Source organism: Hyla sarda, chromosome 2, assembly GCF_029499605.1.
Source record: "Hyla sarda isolate aHylSar1 chromosome 2, aHylSar1.hap1, whole genome shotgun sequence".
Taxonomy (NCBI): Eukaryota; Metazoa; Chordata; class Amphibia; order Anura; family Hylidae; genus Hyla; species Hyla sarda.
This window is the reverse complement of record NC_079190.1, coordinates 458,006,911-458,030,410: the sequence shown is the minus strand read 5'-3', so window position 1 is coordinate 458,030,410 and position 23,500 is coordinate 458,006,911. Positions and strand designations below refer to the sequence as shown.

Genomic DNA, 23,500 nt, shown 5'->3' with positions numbered 1-23,500 from the left:
TATGAAAATATATCAGGAGTAACCCATTTTATTTGAATTTTACAGGGAAATACTCTGCCGATATGACTTTGTCCTTCCTGAAAATGTTGAAGTGGATTTCCGGCCTGTTTCATGTCAAAAATCAAATTTTTTTTCTTCCTGTTGTGGGGCAAATGGAAATACATGCCCTGCCCTCTTACATCCGAAATAGTGAATGCACTTACAGATGGTATAAACTTCTATCAAAACGAAGATGCAATCATTACTTTAGCCTTTGAATCCTGGAATCCTGGTTTCCATTATATTCATGATGGCAATGTCTAATCGTCAAATGGTGGACAGGAAGGACCTGCTGATTTACAATGGGTTCTGTTGGGTTTCATGGTGGTGTCCAAAGTTTTGACAGTAAGAATGGAGTAACATCCTGAACTGTCTTTCTGTCAGACAGACCTGTGATCGAGGCCCCAGGCTCTCTAACTGTAATGTGAACATGGCCTAACTCTACAATAACTATGGACAGTCCTTTTCCAGGCTGAGCTATATTCAAGGACACTACAATAAGAGTGTGGTTATGGCAAGGATTTAGCCATTTCCTATATTTTTTACTTCTGTTAACAATGTGAAAAGTACTTGTAAATGTAAGTGATTTTGCTAATATAATATAGAATATTTGCTAAAATGTTATTTTTTTATTTTTGATCATATGAAGTAAATTGATAGAAGTAATTTTGCTTTCAGTACATATGCTCTGCCCACAGATTAAAAAATATATATATTTTTTTTACCGTAGATTTTTTTTCAGCCTACTGTTTGTAATATGTCTACCTCTGCATTTCATGTAATGAATGTATATTGTACAGCATGTTTATGTGTGTGTATTCATTGTATATATGTATTTTTTTAATTACAACTGTGTCAGCAATGTATTTCTCTGTACAGCAGTGGTTCTAAATCTTTTTTGCCTGAGTACCCCTTGACAGCCCATTCCCAAAAAATTGTACCCCCATATTAGAGACATTTTGGAATTGTTGAGAGCCACGGTGAATGGCGGGACCACGGGGTGTAGTGGTGTAGGTGGATGGGGCAGATCATATTAACCCCAGGGGCAAGATGTTATCAGCCCCTAATGTTCGTGATGCCACAGTGGTTTTTGGGTATCGGGAACCACCCAAACGATATCAACAATATCTCCACTATCCCAATGGCTAGGCAGTGAAATGAGTCCACGACCAGGTTATGGTTTAACGGAGGCTTTCCTGAGGTCAAACAGTTGTTATAGTCTCTACAGCTAGGCCAGAATCCCAGAGAGGTTGCCAGGAACATAGAAGGACCTCACAGCTTGCTGGGACTAGTAATAGACTTTAGATCATTGATGTTAGGCTTGACTGGACTGTAGGATGTGACAGAAGACATAGACTTGATTTACTGAAAGTGATGGTAGATTTGAGGCCTTCCAGGTAGCTGGACACTCTCTCTCTCTGTTCCTCAGCAGCAAAAGAGGCAGATTGCAGCACCTCTCTTCCTTATAAAGGGGGGGGGGGGGGCTGTACTAGAAGCCCATAGGTCAAGCTGCGGGTCATGTGTTAAGCTGGTGCTCTCTTGGTAACATGCGATAACATCATGTGAACATATCATGTGACCTCCACAGGTCCTTAACACCTTATATACAAAATACATAACTTTATACTGACTATACATATAGTACATAACCTTGTACTGGCTAGACATAGTAATACCAACTAAATTATGGGGGAGACACTGAAGGAGAGCCCCCAGGACACTGAGGGACTCAACCTGACAGGGCCCAAGGTTATTGTACAGGATTACATCCTGTACTGGGACATTACAAAATTATTATAGTATAATTCATATGCTTTACTTTCCTCTATAACAGGCCCCCTGTTCCTCTCCCAATCTCCCCAGTCCCCCGATTTACAGGTGATGTCTTCTCTAACCGGAGTTGTTTACTTTTCTTTTCTTCACTATCTGGCCTAGACCACCATTAAGATTTCATCCATACAAGACTTCTCCACAGAACCAGCCAAACAAACATTTTGGGCTTCTTTCTGCAGTACAATACCCACCTATTTACAAACTTCCCGTGTTTATTGTCACACACAGTAATAGTACCCGCTTTGCGTCCCCATAAAGTTGTTAGGCCCCCTCTGTGCCCCCACATATAAATGTAGGCCCCCAAATTGCCCCCATATATAGTTGTAGGCCACCATACTGTCCCGCTTTGGTGCTCCTCTGGTCTGGGGACCTATTGCTGTGGCTCATAGCAGTTGGTCCCCGGTCTGCAAGGGCAGTGGAGCAACAAAGCTGATGGTAGTTACTGCCCACAGCAGCCCAGTGCCCACGCTTTCCTTCTGCTGTCCTCCTGCTCCACTCCTCGTGCAGTGATGTCAGCCTACCATTTCTTTCAAAGTGGTCCAGACCAGTAACCAGTGGCTGTGGCTGCCATTACTGATTCTTTTTGTTTTCAAGTACCACCTGGATAACTGCTAAGTACCCCTGGGGGTACTTGTACCCCAGGTTGAGAACCACTATGTATACAGTATATATTTAACATATAGATGTATGTATGTATGTGTGTATGTGTATATATATATATATATATATATATGCTTGTCACTGTGTTTTAATATCTTTTTTTGCTTGTGTTTACCATAACATCTGCTGATTAAGGGGCAGGGGTAAAGTCATGAAAAAAAAAGTGAGGGAACTCATCCAAGATTTGCAGGACTCCTGCTAATGGGAAGGACTTGAGCCCTGTTAAAGGCAGAATAAGGAAGATAATGGTTGGACCTTAAATTGCTGAGTATTTGCTATTTGGCTGAGCTATGTCTACAAGAGCAGGAGACGGAGTAAGCAGCTCGTTACTCTTCATCAAAGATAGGGGTCTCTATGGCATCCATAGCAAATGAAAAGGGGTTGCCTTGTCTTTAGGAGTCAACCCCTTTTCATTTGCTATGGATGCCATAGAGACCCCTATCTTTGATGAAGAGTAACGAGCTTCTTACTCAGTCTCCTGCTCTTGTAGCCATAGCTCACCCAAATAGCAAATACTCAGCAATTCATATTTATGGCCAGCTGCGTTGCTGCCAACCCCTATGGTGCTGCCTATTGTCGGTAGTTTTCAATTTTCAGGTTCTCAATTTTTACTTATGTTAAAGATTTGAATCTATGTGAATATCACTACTGACATGAATATGGGCGTGGATGGGCAGCAGGCTTTTGTGTTACTGACATCAGTTGTTGTTTGATTGTAGTCAGTGTATTGGTTAAATACAAAAAAAAAATTGCAATGTGATGCCTAAAGGGGTTTTCCAGGCAAAATTAACTGATAGCCTATACTCAAGAGAGACTTTGGTGGGGATACTGGGCCATTGTTAGGCCATTAATCAATTTTGCCTGGAAAACCTTTTTAACAATGTATAGGATGCCTCTGTAAAAGTAATTTTGCATGCCTCCTAATGTTTCTTGTATTCTAAAATATGGAATTGTGCTAAGAAGACTGTGCGCCCTCTACTGATGACAAACATTTGTTTGAATTTTATCTGTACAAAATGTATTTTTTTTTCAGATGACAATACTTTTTATTAAAACTATTTATTTAAAAAAGTAGTTTAATTTTCTTAATTTCTGACAATGCAGTATGACACATGATCGTTTGCATTAAAATCAGCATGTTGCCACAGTGTGGGGCAGTGTGTGTGTGGGGCCTAACTACAATATTAGGGCACAGTTGAGCCTAACTACAATTTAGGTACACGGAGCGGACTTATCTACTATATGGGGTAAAGAAGTGTAGGGGCCTAATTACTATATGGAGAACAAAGGGGGCCTAATACAATATAGGGGCATTTTGGGACCTAACTACAATATGAAGGGGCCTACAGAAAGGGCTTTTAATATATGAAAAGGAGGAGGAGGCCCATTATTATATGGGGCACAGAGGGGGCCTATATTAAATGGAGCACGGGCCCTTACTACTAAATTAAGCCCAGAACAGGCCTAATACTGTATAAGGGCAGTTTGGGGGCCTAATTACTATATGGGGCACAGTTTGAGAGGCCTAACTACTATATAGGGACTGTGTGCGGGGGTAAGTCCAAACTTTGCCCTGGGGCCAACAAGACTAATTAAGTAAGGATGGGTGGAGGAGAGCACACTGAATACATATCTGTACAGCTGTAAAAGGATATCTGTATGGGGTAGATGTAGGTCCAATGAGGTAGGTGACACCTGTGGGGTGCATGCAATATGGAAGCAGTAACTAATACAAGCAACAAGAAAACAGTAGCATGCACTCACCGCAGAGATGTGTCTTTCCGTCCGGGATCACAGGGTAACAACTAGCGGATACCGAAGCGCTCAGAGGCTACGCCTCTGAGCGCTTCGGTATCCGCTAGTTGTTACCCTGTGATCCCGGACCTCCGGACGGAAAGACACATCTCTGCGGTGAGTGCATGCTACTGTTTTCTTGTTGTTGTATTAAATACTCTAATTAAGCCTCTTTCTGTCTCATTTTCATTGAAATTTTCTAGAATATTCAGTACTGTTAAGTGATTGTCAGCCCCATCTTTATGCACACATATACACCTATATCTGTTAATCACTGTGAAGGACTTCCCATTTGACTACTTAGCCCTAAATGAGCAGAGATTTGAATAAATGTCATGAAAAATATAATACTTTTCCCACAAAACTATATATATATCAATAAAATATAAAATATTTTCAACATGTAATGGTCTTTCCTGGACCATTGTTACTTAAACCATACTCAACATACAATGGTTATCCTGGAGCTAATACCTTCAGGAACCTCTGTAAGCAATCCCCAGTGGGGACACAGTTAAAGCCTTTAATCCTTGGGTGGGACAAGTATTAGGAGACCCCATTGTAAGGGATATAAAACAGAAACATGTAATTTTTTTGTAATAAATTATTCCCTTTCCAAATCTTTTTGGTAGGAAAAAAAGACATATGGTTTGAGAAATGACATCAAAACTTTTCAAATCCCCCCCACTCCATTCACTGATATATCAATATAATATGAATTTTTGCTCCACACTTGATGATGGTTGTTTGCTTTTCGCCAGTTCTCAGGAACATGAAATGTTGAGTACTTTACTTATATGATACCATGACTATTCTATGACCAGATTAATTTCAGTTGCATTTATAATGAAGTTGAGGGTAGTTGTCATCTCCTTGTGACTTTATCAATGTCTGAAGTAAAATAATGCTTCATTTGGAAACTAATGGGGTGGAAATAAAATCTTATGCTCAAAGACCTTCCTGTGTGCCAAGTTTACTTTGAAGCACCAAGGTTACTATGCCCTTAATTTACCCAGCTGAGTGGAAAGGAGGATTTAACTTGCACCAGATGCCTGGTACGAGGCATAAGTTTCCTTCTAGACAGGGAACGTGTAAGGTAAATGGTGATTTAATGTACCGATTGTTCCACTAGATCACAGCGTTATGTTCTCTGCCTTCTGGAGCTGGTGGATGTCTTCATCCTGTACGTGTTGAAGGGAATGCTATAGATTACATTCTGAGTGCTTTTATAGAGGTTTTACTATATTACAATTAGGGCGGCAAAAAGCCTTAGTTTTGTATGGAGTCATAGAAGTCCAATTGCAGAGCATGATGCCTGTATTCTATATTTGTATGTCCCTTGTCCCTGATATCATATAGAGTCAAAAGAAGACTTATTTTATCGGTTGGAACTAGCACAAATACAACTGAAAAAAATTGTGACACGCTCCTACTAACTCTTAGTTTACAGAGATAATGGCCCTCATTTACTAAGGGTGGAGTGTAGGTTTCTTTGTGGGTTTTAATTCCCTACAATTTATTTTCCACGGTATTTACTAAGGTTTCCCTACATTTTCCACTTTCCCTACACTTTGCTTTTTTTCATACATGCTCTGATCTGTAGGGTTTTCCTCAGCTCAAATCCACCACATTTTATGTGGAAACCTTAGTAAATATGTTGGGTTTTTGTGAAAATGTCAGGGACACGCCCCTTTTGGAGACCACACCCATTTCCCCAGCGGCCACGCCCCTTTTTCGTCAGGGTTTCTTCAATTCTGGCGCAAATTCTGGTGCAGACAGAATTTGTGGCGCAATGCGACAGAATCTGGCGCACAACCTGACAAAAAATGTCGGGTTTGCAATAGTAAATGAGGGCCAATCTCTTGGTTTTAATAGAAGAAAAGCTTGTTACAGGGATGATTTAAGGCTCTGGTGGGTCCCCCCCATCCCTTACCCATGTATGTGAGTGGTAATGCATACAGTGTAGGCTTTGCCGCTCACCCCATAGATTGGGGTTTAGAAACCTAAAATAATGCCTGTACTCCCGGTTGGCCTATTACTAATGCAGTGGCTAAATATTATCATCCTACTGTTAAGAAAAAAATATTTACAGAGACCAATATCACCTCACTATATAAGAGATAAATGATTGCACCGCACCATGACCACTAACATTACTAACACATAGTAACTGGGTAATACCACCAGGCGGATACACATAGTAACTGGGTAATACCACCAGGCAGATAGGTAAGTAAGTAGTTAAGTAGCTAGGTAGGTAAGTTGGAATGTAGCTAAGTAGGTAGCCAAGTAGTTGTGTAACAAATTAGGTAGGTAGCCAGATAGCTAACTAGGTAGGTAGGAAGTCAAGTAGCTAGGTATGTAAGTAGGTAAATAGGTAGTAAAGTAGATATGTAGCATTGGTATGTAGTGTTGGTGTATAGAATGGAGTGTTGGTCTGCATGCGAGACCTAATGCTCCATTCAAATGGGAGACATGGGTCCCCCGCGATCAGATAGTTATTCTTGGGATACGGGGATAATTTTGTAAGATAGGAAAACCCCTTTAAATGGGGTTTCAAACTAAACATAATTTTGCATATTACCACAAGATAGGGTAAAAAGGTGTCCTGACAGCCAGAAGCCCGGCCATCTCATGAATGGATGTCTGTGAATGCCCTTGTGAATGCAGTTGTAGTGCACTGGTATGGCCACCGCTGCATTCACACTCTATGGGACAGAGATTGCACTCCATTTACAAGGGGCACTCAGGAAACTGTTGTTCTTAGGATTGCTGTGGATAGGTGATTTCATTATAGTCAGATAACTCCTTAAAAGCTGAATATATGTTTCCAAGACGGAGGTTGATTTATTTTTTATGAAATAAAAAAAAAATGTTTTAATTTGGAATGTAGTTTGAGTCCCACTGGGATTAGATCAGATGTAAATGATCCTTATACAGTGCTGTAAAATATGGAATATGTTTAAATAATATATATATATAATTACAAGGGAAAAAAACTAAATCAACTGGTGCCAGAACATTATACAGATTAGAAAATGAATAGAAAAAAGTTGCCCGGACCTTCTAAGTGAGTAAATGATGGTATAGATATTAAATGAGAAATATTAAATGAATGATTGTCTGGATCGTACTTCAATGATAATAGTATAAACAGTTTAATAAGATAGGATAAATAGACTGTAGTTAGTTACTTCTCACAGGGCCCATGTGAGAAGAACATATACAATAAAAACAACCTTTAGGTAATAATGTACATGAAAAATATAAAATGACAATAATACCAAAAATTAAGATAATGTTAATGGCATGCTAATATCACTGGCATATAGTGAGTGCAGCTGGTATTTAACCGCTAATATCTAGGCACCCGCTGCACAATATGTTCAACAATTTATGACAGTTTCAAGTGAATATTACCGGTCCTTAAGGCAGCAACCTAGGCAAAAGGCGCTGCTTTCACAGTGTGTAGATGGTGCCGGTACACTGCGTCCTCTGTGCAACGTTCCAGATGGTGTTGGTAAAGTCCAGTAAGGTCCTGGTAAGAGCGGAGGCGATTGGCGCTGGCAGGCGCCGATGATTGCGGATCGCCGGGAGGACGTTGGCGCTGGCAAGCGCTAGAGATGGTAAGTCCTCACCGCTGGTTAGATGGAATCAGGGCCATACACTGGATACGAGGAGCTCACCTCGTGTTGTCGGCGTGTGACGTCAGCTGCTGCTGGAGCCGAATTCGTTGCACTGGAGGTAGTTGACAATGGTGGACCGGACTGATGTCGGACTGGATGTCCTGATGGTCTTAGTGGTTTAAAAGCGATAAACCAGCCTTGGTGGATATGCACAATATATAAAATAGATATGCCAGTGATCATGCCCAAGTGGACTAGACGCGTTTCAGGGTTATTTAATGTAACCCTTTCCTCAGTAGTCATAGCCATATGACTACTGAGGAAAGGGTTACATTAAATAACCCTGAAACGCGTCTAGTCCACTTGGGCATGATCACTGGCATATCTATTTTATATATTGTTTGTATTCTGTCTGGTATATCTGGTTGTCTAGTAGTTTTCTGTTCTGTTCTGAGACCGACTATGTATATTATGTGTTTTTATGCCACTGCACTGTAGCACAGGAAGGGACTGGCGCCCAGTTGTCGATCCACCGTTTAGGATGGATGGGCAAGTAGGCAGGAAGAGATGTTTTAGGGTCAGTTTAGGGCTCACTCTCCCTGTCCCCTGATCGGTGCCTGACAGAATAAATGAGAGATGGTAGGATCAAAGAAAAAGTCAAGATTAGATGTTCATACATTTTCTGCATTTAGGGGGAGATTTATCAAAACCTGTCCAGAGGAAAAGTTTGAGTTGCCCGTAGCAACCAATCAGATTGCTTCTTTCATTTTTAATAAGGCCTCTGCAAAATGAAAGAAGATATCTGTTGCTTTGGGCAACTCAGCAATGTTTCCTCTGGACAGGTTCACACAATCTGGTTTCACACAATCTGGTTTGTAAATTGCAATTATTGAATGCAAAGACAGTAACAGATCAGAAATGGATGACAATTTTAAGGAAAGACTGAGATTTCATATCTTTTTTTGATCCATTCCTTGCTTTCTGTTCAATAATTGCAACTAAAAACATGAAAATGTGAATACACGTTTAAAATCCCCCAATAAATACCACATACTTATATCTTTATAAACAATAAATTACAATGTTTTAACTCAATTTTTATCACCCAGGTGACTTTTTAAATATTGGAAAATACACTGCCATAAATCTTCTTGGCAAAAAATGGGTAAAACGGGCGCTGTCAGATTCGAAAACCTTTTATATGCTGTACATCTTGGCTAAACATTATTTTACTTTTGTAAAAAAAATCTATCTTTTTATAGAAATTATGGCTTATAAAAAAATAAAAAAAGACCACTAGGGGTCCCCATACCATTCAGAAAATAATCTTGTTCGGCTGCAGCATTATCATTGTCCCAGCTAAAGCACAGACAGACACAAAGTCCAGTAAGTTAGGGCGGGGCTAGCACTTCTTTGTGCTCACTCCTGTCCTGTCTGTCAGACTGCAGCATGGAAACAGATAGGAGGGGGTTACAGAGCAGCCTGCAGTGATTGGATGAAGAGACCCAGCATAGCACAGCAGACTAAAGGAGGAAGTGAATGCATGGTGAGTGAGGGCAGGCCCAGTGCTTGACTCAGACACGCCCCTTCCTGAGCAGTGGTTGTCAGAATGAGTGAGCAGCAGAATGGAGGGATTTGGGAGCAAAATACAGAGGCCTGACACATAAAAAAGACATGTAATGCATCTGCATGACCTATTGAATAACATATAGGCATTATTTTATGACATATACGCTTTAAAGGATTTTCTTTTTTTCGAACCACAGGATATCCCTAAATGTTTGCCACATATGGGTCTCACAGACACCTGCATCTGTGTGGAGTATTCCGGACCCACATGGTAAGGTGTTTGCTGTGTCCATAGAGGACAGGAGGTGGCCACATAGATTTGAATGAAGAGATCTGCACACATGCATTGCCACTTCTCTCCCGTGATTCCCAACCAGTGTGCCTCCAGCTGTTGCAAAACTACAACTCCCAGCATGCCCAGACAGCCTGTTGCAAAACTACAACTCCCAGCATGCCCAGACAGCCTTTGGCTGTCTGGCCATGCTGGGAGTTGTAGTTTTGCAACAGCTGAAGGCACACTGGTTGGGGAACACTATTCTATTCATTCTCCATTCTCATGTGTTTGTAGGGGACCCCTGTTCTCCACACACGTGGGACCTGTATCCATAAGACATTATGGGGGAGAGTTATCAAAACCTGTCTAGAGGAATAGTTGCCCAGTTGTCCATAGCAATCAATCAGATTGTTTCTTTCATTTTTGAAAAGGCCTCTGAAATATGAAAGAAGCGATCTGATTGGTTGCTATGGGCAACTTTTCCTCTGGACATACAGTACAGACCAAAAGTTTGGACGCACCTTCTCATTCAGAGTTTTCTTTATGTTCATGACTATGAAAATTGTAGATTCACACTGAAGGCATCAAAACTATGAATTACCACACGTGGAATTATATACATAACAAAAAGTGTGAAACAACTGAAAATATGTCCTATTCTAGGTTCTAGCCACCTTTTGCTCTGATTACTGCTTTGCACACTCTTGGCATTCTCTTGTTGATATTCAAGAGGTAGTCACCTGTTTTCACTTCACAGGTGTGCTGGTGAGGAGGAGGAGGTGTGATGGTGTGGGGGGCTTTGCTGGTGACACTGTTGGGGATTTATTCAAAATTGAAGGCATACTGAACCAGCATGGCTACCACAGCATCTTGCAGCGGCATGCTATTCCACCCGGTTTGTGTTTAGTTGGACCATCATTTATTTTTCAACAGGACAATGACCCCAAACACCTCCAGGCTGAGTAAAGGCTATTTGACCAAGAAGGAGAGTGATGGGGTGCTGCGCCAGATGACCTGGCCTCCACAGTCACGGGACCTGAACACAATCGAGATGGTTTGGGGTGAGCTGGACCACAGAGTGAAGGCAAAAAGGGCCAACAAGTGCTAAGCATCTCTGGGAACTCCTTCAAGACTGTTGGAAGACCATTTCAGGTGACTACCTCTTGAAGCTCATCAAGAGAATGCCAAGAGTGTGCAAAGCCGTAATCAAAGCAAAAGGTGTCTAGAACCTAGAATATGACATATGTTCAGTTGTTTCACACTTTTTGTTATGTATATAATTCCACATGTGGTAATTCATAGTTTTGATGCCTTCAGTGTGAATCTACAATTTCCATAGTCATGAAAATAAAGAAAACTCTGAATGAGAAGGTGCGTCCAAACTTTTGGTCTGTACTGTATTTTGATAAATCTCCCCCGTAATGTAACCCTGGATATGGATATTTCATAGGTGTCCAAGTTGGCAATACCACTTTTAATGAGTCCATGCGAAAAAAAAAAAAGCAGTGTTCACATGTGTCATAAAGAGTTAAAGACGTCTTTCAGAGAAGACTGTTACTAACCCGTCCTCTGATCCTTACATATCTGCTCTTTTATCTGCATTGTTGGTCATCAAAGTAATTTTATTGTCATGTGAAGACAACATCTCCTTTGCCTGTCAGGGAAAATTGGAAGGCGGTATCGGCCGTGACATGTTTTTGGTGATCTAAAGTAAATGTCCCGGCGGTGATCTGTGTTTATGCTGCTCTCCAGACAATAGATTTCAGAGCCTCATAGACATGGCAGACAAGATACGGTATATCACGTCAGGCAGATGACATTGGCTGGGAGTCCGATGGAATGTATTCTGTATAGGGAAATCCCTAATACACTAACTGTAATGGAGTAGGTCCTCTTTTTAGGGAGATAAATTTTTGTTCTAGTTTACTAAAAGGGCTCAATCGGCCTTAAAATACAAAATATTCCATACTCACCTGCCTGATTTCTTGCGGCTGCCATTCAGATGGTGCCCTGGGGTATTTGCTGAATGGACATTTCCAGCGTGTCAGCAGTTACCTACAAAGTGGTGAACCATAGGGACCCGGGCAGCAGGCCTGGTGCAAGGATTTTTGCCACTCTAGGTGAAAGCTATTTTTGTCGCCCCTTCACCCTGCCTATGGGCTCCGTCCTTTGACATGCTCCACTTTACAACTGGGGTGAGACACTGTAACAAACCTCCTCATGTAAGCGCCTTACTACTGGAGTTATACACTGTAACAAACCTCCTCCACATGTAATATTCTTACTACTGGGGTGACACACTGTAACAAACCCCCTCCTCATGTAAGCGCCTTACTACTGGGGTGATACACTGTAACAAACCCCCTCCTCATGTAAGTGCCTTACTTCTGGGGTGACACACTGTAACAAACCTCCTCCACATGTAATCTTCTTACTACTGGGGTGACACACTGTAACAAACCCTCTCCTCATGTAAGCGCCTTACTACTGGGGTGACACACTGTAACAAACCCCCTCCTCATGTAAGCGCCTTACTACTGGGGTGATGCACTGTAACAAACCCCCTCCTCATGTAAGTGTCTTACTACTGGGGTGACACACTGTAACAAACCCTCTCCTCATGTAAGCGCCTTACTACTGGGGTGATACACTGTAACAAACCCCCTCCTCATGTAAGTGCCTTACTACTGGGGTGACACACTGTAACAAACCCTCTCCTCATATAATCTTCTTATTACTGGGGTGACACACTGTAACAAACCTCCTTCTCATGTAATCACCTTACTGCTGGGGTGGCAGGGTTTAGCTGGTTGGGCAGGTGCTTTGGATGGTGGATAACATTATTGCTGCAGGCAGAGTGGCGCCATCAAGAGTACGCTCTAGGCGGCTGCCTATTTTGCCTACAAAAATGAAGGAATAAGCACTCCATAGAGTAATATTGTTTAAACCCTGATGGTGAGAAAATGATGTAAATTAGCTGCTCACCCTGGGTGGTTGTGTAGCCACATACACAACAATGGTAATCACATTCAAAGTAGGTCATCTGCTGCCCTCCAGTAGGTATACAGTAATGAATTGTTAGGCTTCAAGGGAACGCTGCTCCACAGCGCTGATCGACCAGACAGGTGAGTAGGTAAAAGAGGATTTATTGACCAGAATGCAACGTGTTTCACTGCGCTTTCGCAACTTCCTCAGGCATGGGAGGAAGTTGCGCATGCCTGAGGAAGCTGCACAAGCGCAGTGAAGCGCGTTGCATTCTGGTCAATAAATCCTCTTTTACCTACTCCCCTGTCTGGTCGATCAGCGGCGTGTAGCCGGGTTCCCTTGAAGCCTAACAATTAATTATTTTGCCTATAGGCAGAGCCAGCCCTGCCAGGTAGGAAGTATTGGGCAAATACCCTAACTGGGAAAGACATGTGGGTTTTAAGTGGTTCTCTTTTAAAGAAACAGTCACCAAGATAGGCTAGAAAGTTAAATTAGCTTTTCTTTTTTCACAGTGCAGAGGCACAAAATGCTTCATGGTTTCAGCTCTTACATATGACACTAAAGCATGTCGGTTGCGGTTTACGCTAGGTGGCGCTGTTGCTTGAACTTGAAATGTGTTTCTCCTTTTTATAGAAATGATGGCTTATAAAAAAAAAAGACCACTAGGGGTCCCCATACCATCCTAAACCTAATCCTGTCTGGCTGCAGCATCATCTTTGTCCCAGCTGAAGCACAGGCTGGGACAAGTTCCAGGAGGTATGGGCAAGACTAGAACTCCTCTGTGCTCACTCCTGTCCTGTCTTTCAGACTGCAGCATCAAAACAGAGAGGAGGGGGTTACAGAGCATGAATGCATGGTTAGTGAGGGGGGGGGGGCTCAGTGATTGCCTATAATAGGACCCTTCCTGAGCAGTGGATGTCAGAATGAGTGAGCTGTAGAACTGAGGTATTTGTGAGCCAAATAGAGAAGCTAGACACATAAAATGACATGTACTATAAGCCATCGGCATTACCTAGTGAGCAACATATAAAGTAGCAGTCTTCAAACTGTGGCCCTCCAGATGTGGCAAAACTACAACTCCCAGCATGCCCGGACAGCCAACGGCTGTCCGGGCATGCTGGGAATTGTAGTTTTGCCACATCTGGAGGGCCACAGTTTGAAGACCACTGATATAAAAGCTGTATGGTTTTATTCTGTGATATGATAGGTACGCTTAAAAAAACCCTGACAAAATGCATGAAGATTTAGCCCCCGCTGAGACATTCTTTCTAATCTTTCTATCTGATTTACTACCGTGTTTATTCACAATTTATTCAAGCTTATTTTCCTTAATAAGGTGTATTCTACAATCAGGATTGTCACACTAGTTCTGCTCAGTGGGTGGTGGTCAGACCAGGTGGTTATGTACTTTTCAATTATTATTAACCCCTTAAGGACTCAGGGTTATTCCGTTTTTGCACTTCCGCTTTTTCCTCCTTACCTTTTTAAAAATCATAACCCTTTCAATTTTCCACCTAAAAATCCATATTATGGCTTATTTTTTGCGTCGCCAATTCTACTTTGCAGTGACATCAGTCATTTTACCCAAAAATTCACGACGAAACGGAAAAAAAAATCATTGTGCGACAAAATCGAAGAAAAAACGCAATTTTGTAACTTTTGGGGGCTTCCGTTTCTACACCTTATCATTAACTTCTGGAAAAAGTCATAACTACATGCAGGAAAATTTATACGTTTAAAAATGTCCTCTTCTGACCCCTATAACTTTTTTATTTTTCCACGTACGGGGTGGTATGAGGACTCATTTTTTTGTGCCATGATCTGAAGTTTTTATTGGTATGATTTTTGTTTTGATCAGACTTTTTGATCACTTTTTATTCATTTTTTAATGGTACAAAAAGTGACCAAAATACACTTTTTTGGACTTTGGAATTTTTTTGCGCGTACGCCATTGACTGTGCAGTCTAATTAACAATATATTTTTATAGTTCGGACATTTACGCACGCGGCGATATCACATATGTTTAGTTTTATTTACACTGTTTTATTTTTTTTTATGGGAAAAGGGGGGTGATTCAAACTTTTATTAGAGAAGGGATTAAATGACCTTTATTAACACTTTTTTTTTACTTTTTTTTTTTTTGCAGTGTTATAGCTCCCATAGGGGCCTATAACACTGCACACACTGATCTCTCATGCTGATCACTGGCGTGTATTAACACGCCTGTGATCAGTGTTATCGGCGCTTGACTGCTCCTGCCTGGATCTTAGGCACAGAGCAGTCATTCGTCGATCGGACACCGAGGAGGCAGGTAAGGTCCCTCCCGGTGTCCTGCAAGCTGTTCGGGACGCCGCGATTTCACCGCGGCGGTCCCGAACAGCCCGACTGACTAGCCGGGATACTTTCACTTTCGCTTTAGAAGCGGCTTTGACCGCCGCTTCTGAAGGGTTAATACCGCACATCACCGCGATCGGCGATGTGTGGTATTAGCCACGGGTCCCGGCCGTTGATGAGCGCCGGGACCGACGCGATGTGATGCGGGGTAGCAGCGCGACCCCGCTTCATATCGCGGGAGCCGGCGCAGGGCGTAAATATACGTCCTGCGTCGTTAAAGGGTTAAACTCTAACCTGTGCGTGTACTATTTATCCTATGTTTTTTATTTGATTTTTTCTTTTTTTTCTTTTTGCATTTTTGTATGTCTGACCTAAAGGTCCTCTTGTTGGATGCTTTTTTTTTTTTTTTTTTTTTTTGCTATCAATAAAGTTATACTTTGTTTCACATCACATAGTATGTTCTGTCAAATTGCTTTATGCATGATAATTGTTCTCTTAGATGTATCAGTTTATAGAATTTAAAGGGGTACTCCCGTGGAAAACTTTTTTTTATTTTTTAAATCAACTGGTGCCAGAAAGTTAAAAAGATTTGTAAATTACTTCTATTAAAAAATCTTAATCCTTCGAATACATTTTAGGGGCTGTATACAACAGAGGAAATGCTTTTCTTTTTGGATTTCTCTGATGTCACAACCGCAGTGCTCTCTGCTGACTTCTGCTGTCCATTTTTGGAACTGTCTAGAGCAGGAGAAAATTCCCATAGCAAACATATGCTGCTCTGGACAGTTCCTAAAATGGACAGCAGAGGTCAGCAGAGAGCACTGTGGTCGTGATATCAGAGAAATCCAAAAAGAAAAGCATTTCCTCTGTAGTATACAGCCCATAAAATGTATTGGAAGGATTAAGATTTTTTAATAGAAGTCATTTACAAATCTGTTTAACTTTCTGGCACCAGTTGATTTTAAGAATTTTCCCACAGGAGTACCCCTTTAAAGGGGTACTCCGCTGCCCCAGCGTTTGGAACATTATGTTCCGAACACTTGGAAGCGGGCGGCAGGGGGTCGTGATGTCATGGCCACGCCCCTCGTGACGTCACACCACGCCCCACGATGCAAGTCTATGAGAGGGGGCGTGGCTGCGGAGTACCCCTTTAACCAATTTAACCACGATAACGCTCTTTCCAGTCACCATTTAAATTAATCTGTCCGCTGTATTTACTGCTTGTCATGTTATTAGTTAGTGTCCCCTGCCTTTTAACCCCTACAGTATTGGCACCTTAGATTCTGCTGGGGTGGTAGTTTTGCAACAGCTGGAGGCACACCAGTTGGAAAACTCTGCTCTAAACTATACCCTTCTGTGCACTTTACAAAGATTTAGTTTAAATAATATGGGTTAGTTGAAAATTCCAAATTTTTACAAGCCAAAAATTCGGCCACTGGGTATTGCAATATTAGTCTCTGTTCATTCAGTGATAATAATTTTCAACCATTTGCTTTACATAAAGCATAAAAAGGCAATTTCTATTACCTTAATTCCCACAATCATAACCCCTTCGCCATCCTTGACAAAAGCGTCTCCAGACCATGTACTTACTGCAGTGTTTCCCAACCAGGGTGCCTCCAGCTGTTGATAAACTACAACTCCCAGCATGCCTGGACAGCCGAAGGCTGTCCAGGCATGCTGGGAGTTGAAGTTTTGCAACAGCTGGAGGCACCCTGGTTGGGAAACACTGACTTAGGCTGCATTCACATCTCGTTTTTGCAATACGGTTCCCGTCCCCGGTTTCAGTGAAAAAACCATATGGAACCGTATTGCAAACCGTATGTATAGACATTTCATAGAAAACCGTATGCCAACCATCGCATCCAGTTGTGTACATTTTGCATCATTTACAGTTTTATCCATTTTTTTCCCGTATACAAAACCGTAGTCTACTACTGTTTTATGTCTAAGTAAAAAAACAAAAAAAAAAACGGATACAACCCGTATACGTTTTTTTTTTTTTTAAATGGTGGTCTATGGGAACCGTACTGAACCATATGTGCCTACAGTTCCATTCTGTTTGCACAATACGGTTTTGCAGTTTGCACATGCGCAGTGCAGGCCGAAAGTTCTTCACAAAAATAGAACAAGAAGAACTTTATCTAATTAAGGACAAACATAAAACCGTATCAGTTTTTTTTTTTTAAACGTATTGAACCGTAGGCAACCGGACATCCGTTTTCAAACCACATACGGTTTAAAACCGTACAGAGGTACATAGGGTTGTACACGGTTGTATACGGTTCGGTCTGGTTTTGAGACATACGTTTTTTTTTTTACAAAAAAACTGATACGGGAACCGTATTGCATTAACGAGATGTGTATGCAGCCTTACTACAATAAAAAATAATGTTACGTGCCAGTCCCTCTCTATGCCACTAGATGGAGCCATTTAGTCTCTTTAGTGAAGCTTCCCTGGTTTGCAGGCCGTACTCCTAATATACATGTACATATAGCGTAGCCATCTCCTATTCATTACAAGGAAATCAATGTATCGCTGCTAAATGTTTGGCGCTCATCATTTAATCATGTGCGGGATCACATACTTATTTATGTACAAATGAATCCCCGCAGTTGCATCTTCTTAGCAGTTTTTTCTTCATCATGTAAACCGGACAGTTGTGTTATATTTTATTTATCAGAGCGCATAGTGCGAATAGCTTCTTCGTTCCATAAAAAAAATAAGTGCAGCAATAAATGATGAAATCTGTGGATGTTATGTAAGAGAATGTTGAATACAGATGATTTGCATTTTTTTTTCTTCTCTGGTTGGAATCTACAGAGTTTATTAACATTTTTACTTTTTTGACTTATTTGTATATATTGGGCCATTTGCCTTTTTTTTTTGTGCACATGTGGTGCTCAGCAGGGTAGGTGAAGTGGCCAAGGCCAACTGAGGGCAGCAATCCTTCTGGCAAAATATATCAACAGGGTGTAAGAGGGTGGTCTTTCTAACCTGGTAAGTCCCCCTGTGAACCTGTGCAAGTTTTGTAAGTAGGGGTACCACGGTTTAGGCAAGGTGGGCAAAAAAATAAATAAAAAAAATTAAATCAGAAGCTGAATTATCAGGGCTTGTTCACACTGCAGACATTCGACTTGCAACAGAGACCCATTGTTTTCAATGGGATTCTGCTGCTCTGTGCACACTGCGCAATCGTCTTAGAGGAATTCCACCGGCAGAATGGACGTCCGTCCAAAGAAGGAACATGTTCATTCTTTGGGCAGAGTTCTAGCAGTTTGCATTGGTGTCTATGAGATGCTGCACATCTTCACTGTCCTACTGTCACAGTGGGAACGAGCCCTTTGTAGTGGTGGTGGTTCAAGGTACTGCATTGTCCTAGTCAAGTAATTGGGGCAATGCTGCAGTATCTTAAAGGGGTTCTCCACCATAAGGTGATTTTAGCACTTACCTGGCAAACAGTAATGGACATGCTTAGGAAGGATCCGCACTTGTCTTTGGGTTAAATGGCTATGTTGTGAGATTACCGTAATGCTGTGGTTTCTTTTTGTGAACTGGTATTTCCTGTTGGAGTTTTCTCTTTTACTACAAATCCCATAATTCCACTTTTATCCCTCCCACACATCAGTCACCCCATCCATTGAACAACAAACGAGCTGAATTCAATGCAAAAGACCAGTGCTTTCTAACCAGGGTGCCTTCAGCTGTTGTAAATTCCCTGTGGTCACTCCACCCATTGAAGCAGAGCAGGCTTCCTGTCATCACCTGACTAGTGAGGACGTGTCTCGGCCGCACTGCATCCTGGGAATATTTGAGACAGGATTCATTTCGTATGCTGTTAAAAATGAACATCCAGAGCAAAGATCACATAAGAATGCAAGACCAACCATTAGGGACAGGTACAGACACTATATTATGAACTATACTAACTTCACAGCCCCTGTAGCATAATCAAAGAGAACCCCGTTGAATTAAATAAGCAAACAGCTATTTTTCTAGTAAAAGGTGATGTAAGCTATACAAATTGTGTACAGTTGGAATTGTAACAATCTGAGAAATACAGATACAAACATTCAAATTTCACCACACAGTGAACAGTATAAAAAACATTACATACACATTAGTAAAATAGCCATGTTGGTAGAGTGGCCCCTTGAAACCCACAGAAGCACATGCTTGGTACAATGGCCGGCATTTATCATTGTAGTGTAAGTGAAGCATTTATCATTGTAGGTGTAAGTGAAGCATTTATCATTGTAGGTGTAAGTGAAGCATTTCTCTACATCTTTTTTGTGTGCTGGTGATGTGTAGGAGCAACAAATTTATTAAATGGTCACAGAGCATTTGATACATTTTGTGCAGGTCACATTTTCAGAAATTTCTCTCTTCACATACACCAAATAGCTAAGCTAAGTCTGGACTGGTGCAGTTTTAGAGACTTTTCAGTAGCTTTGCGCCTTTTTTGCGCCTTTGCACAAAAAGGCGCAGTTCATAAAACTCTTCCATATCATATGTATTGCCAAAATCAGTGGATTGGCACTGAAAATCAGCAGAAATTTTTAAACCAAAAGGTGCAAAAAAGGCGCAAAAACACCCTGCTTGCGCCTTTTGTAGACACAAAAAACAGTCTAAAGTAAATGAGAAATGTTGGCCATTGTCTAGTGGTAAAGGTCTCTGAGGCCGAGATATGGTCCTCCACACTGCCAGTAGAAACAACTCTTATTTCCTGTCAGGAACTGAAACCAGATAGAGATGACAGTTCTGTACAAATCACACTTTTAATAAAATAATGAAAAATACTAAAATAACAAACAATAGTGGAATCCAGGGACTTGGTCAAACACAGTCATGGGTCTGGAGCAAGATTTGGTACTCAGTAATAACAAAAGTCAGAATACCATAAGCAGTGTAGTCAGAACCAGGATGAGGAACCAGAGTGGTTGTCAGCCAGTCCAGGCTCAAACATGGAATCTCAGTCAGGAACATACAAACACTTTTGGAGATCAGAGGCCATGTAAGGGCAGGGGCAGAATGAACTGTTGCAGTTTAAATAGCCAGGGCCCAGCAGGGAAAGGTTTTAGAAGCTGCTCATTAGTATCAGCTGAGGTGTAGCTGTCTACTGAGAAGCAAGTATTGGAGCAGAGGTGGGGTAAAAACCATGCAGATCCCTGCTGCTATCATTTGTGACCATAGCATCAAGGGGGGTAAAAAGAGAGATGTAGATACTTGTAGTATAGCAACATCTGGGATTTTCTAATGCAGACAAACCCTACAAATGTCCCAAGCCTAAAATGTCCAAATAAGTGCTGATCATTGTCAGTCACTCAGATGTAACCCATTAATATCCCCTATGCTGCTAAAAAAATGTGGTATAACAGCATTAAAGGGAAGCCACATTTAACTTATTCCCTATCCACAATAGCTGATTGTGGGTGGTCCGACCGCTAGGACCCCCGTGATCTCTGGTACGGGACCCGGCTTCCAGTAAGATGGCACACTCTCTAATCATTTCTATGGGAGCACCCAAAAGACCCAGGTACAGCACTCCAAAAGAAATGAATGGAGACGATAGACAGCCCGTGCTCCTCGCCGCTCACTGGGCGGTCAGAACCCCGCGATCAGCTACTTATCCCCTATCCTCTAGCTTGAGTTCTCCTTTAATATTATCCCAACACAAAGCCAAATATAGTAATGAAGGTTAATCAAGATTTCTGCTTTCTTCTGTTGACACTGATAAGAAAAAACCCTCATTGCTTGCATACATAATGCAGACAGTGTTATATAAGGGAAATTGCCCCCCTATGTAAGTTCACACAAAGAGGAAACAGAACATTTTCTGCAATATGGCGAGTTCTCAGGGTGACATTTGGCGAAAGTTTTTTGAGAAATATATCACATTCTCATCAAAGCAAAGCCCGACAGAGCAGATTTATAGATGGCGGAGCCTATTAAATTGAACTGTACATCACGGCCGTCTACCACATAGACCGGCTCTTCTGCTAATGTTAACCAAGTGTCCTTTTTGTCATTCTTCCTTCAGCGCGTAACAGGCAGGGACGCTTTGTTTTGGACAGACATCTGTATTCATCACTTCTAATCAGTTTATTGTATATATTATGCATATCCTCTGGTGTCAGGTTAGCACTTACCAGACAATGAGATGAGATATGGGCACGACGTCTTCTGCACCTAATGTAATGTATTCTGCAAAGATACACAAATAGTAAGTTATAAAAACAATGCAGCAAATTTATGTAACAAATTACAAGAAAATAATAGGCATAAATATTTTTGGTTTGCATAAAAATGCTCAATATGTGTAACTTTGTAGTGGTTTTAGTTACTTTTGGGGAGGTTTATTGATCTCGGCCTTTTTGGTTTCAATTATGTGCAAAATTATGCGCTGTCAATTTTTTGTGTTTTTTTTTTCCTTCATTTTTTACATGCCTATTCATTTACGCTACTATGGGAAAGGTAGTCTAGTGTGGTCATGTTTTGGATGTGTGCATGCAGTGGTCATTCATTTATGATGTGCAGTACAGTGTACACAGTGTATGTGCGCTATTTTTCCCCAAAAAAATTGTTATTTACATTAACAATATCACAACATATACATTATGATCACTCCCAAACTATCTTCTATGCTTAACTAGTGATGTCGCGAACATAACCCTTTTGGTTCGCGAACGCGAACTTCCGCAAATATTCGCGAACCGGCCAACCCCCATTGACTTCAATGGGCAGGCGAATTTTAAAACCCACAGGGACTCTTTCTGGCTACAATAGTGATTTAAAAGTTGTTCCAAGGGGACTCATACCTGGACTGTGGCGTGCTGGAGGGGGATCCATGGCAAAACTCCCATGGAAAATTACATAGTTGATGCAGAGTCTGGTTTTAATCCATAAAGGGAATAAATCACCTATTATTCCTAAATTCTTTGGAATAATGTGCTTTAGCCCCCTTTAGGCAGCACATAGTTAGATCCCCCCTTTAGGCAGCACATAGAGCCCCCCTTTAGGCATCACATAGTTAGATCCCCCCTTTAGGCAGCACATAGATTCCCCCATACTAGGCAGCACATAGTTAGATCCCCCCCTTTAGGCAGCACATAGATTCCCCCATACTAGGCAGCACATAGTTAGAGTCCCCCTTTAAGCAGCACATAGGTAGAGCCTCCCTTTAGGCAGCACATAGAGCCCCCTTTAGGCAGCACATAGTTAGATCCCCCCTTTAGGCATCACATAGTTAGATTCCCCCTTTAGGCAGCACATAGATTCCCCCATGTTAGGCAGCACATAGTTAGAGCCCCCCTTTAAGCAGCACATAGAGCCCCCCCTTTAGGCAGCACATAGATTCCCCCATATTAGGCATCACATAGTTAGAGCCTCCCTTTAGGCAGCACATAGAGCCCCCTTTAGACAGCACATATTTAGAGCCCCCCTTTAGGCAGCAAATAGATTCCCCCATATTAGGCAGCACATATTTAGAGCCCCCCTTTAGGCAGCACTGGTTTTATTTCACAGCCAAAAAAGGTATTTTGTATTTTTATTTGAACAACTGTCACACCAATTGTGATTTGCACTAGTGTGACAATGAGCAAAAAAGGTTGCCAGCGAAGTTCCCCTTTTGCTAGCAGAGGTCCCCAACCAGGGTGCCTCCAGCAGTTGCATGACACACGGACTGAACTTATAGCCCTTTTAATACTGTAGTTAGTTGCTTGAAGGAACTTAAGTTTTACACTGGAGTACCCCTTTTAACCAGCGGTTCCCTCCCAACCAGGGTGCCTCAAGCTGTTGCAAGACACACGGACTGATATTTGAGCCCTAAAAAGGGCTTTTTTGGGTGCTGTCCTTAAAGCAGATGTTAGACTAGTGCTTTAAGAGTAAAGTGGACCCTGAATACACCACCTAGCAGCAACCTAGCTATCGCTTTCCCTATACAGCAGGAGCAGCTTCTCTGTCCCTCCACTTCCTAAGCCTGCAGCATGCCGAATGAAGGTAAAATGGCGTCCGTGCAAGAGGTAGGAGGGTCTGGAAGGGAGGGACTGCTGCTGATTGGCTGTAATGTGTCTGCTAACTCTGACTCACAGGGTCAAAGTTTACCGCAATGTTAAAGTATAGGGGGCGAATCGAACTTCACATATGTTCGCCTGGCGATGCGAACGCGAACATGCAAAGTTCGCCGGGAACTGTTCGCGGGCGAACAATTCGCGAAAACTCTATGCTTAACCCCTTAACATCGTCTGACTATGAAGCGAGTGCAGGAGCGGTACTAGTATTCACTGATTGTGGGCTGAAAATGTGAGTGAAAATTGCGGCTAGAACTCTGCTTACCTACTCCGTGGTGCTATGGGGATCTTCTTGTTTAGTCTGCATAACACTGA

At 41.8% G+C, this 23,500-nt stretch overlaps 1 protein-coding gene and 1 long non-coding RNA gene across 3 annotated transcripts in view; one reads left to right on the top strand and one right to left on the bottom strand.

Annotated features, from left to right (window-relative positions):
- The window catches only part of LIPI (lipase I), an 80,230-nt gene extending 78,928 nt beyond the window's left edge, over positions 1–1,302 (top strand). The window contains exon 10 of the mRNA XM_056559381.1: positions 46–1,302. Within this exon, the coding sequence (XP_056415356.1) occupies positions 46–190 (145 nt within the window). The 3' untranslated portion in view covers positions 191–1,302. The remainder of the gene's footprint in view (positions 1–45) is intronic.
- LOC130357060 (uncharacterized) lies at positions 103–21,321 on the bottom strand. Of its 2 annotated transcripts, none has more exons than XR_008889092.1 (3): positions 21,266–21,321; positions 12,576–12,695; positions 103–218 (listed from the first exon to the last, which is right to left on the bottom strand). It is a non-coding gene; the product is annotated as an uncharacterized LOC130357060 (long non-coding RNA). The 2 variants fall into 2 exon arrangements; XR_008889091.1 differs by lacking the exon at positions 103–218 and adding an exon at positions 5,467–5,507.
- Between the last annotated feature and the right edge of the window lie 2,179 nt (positions 21,322–23,500).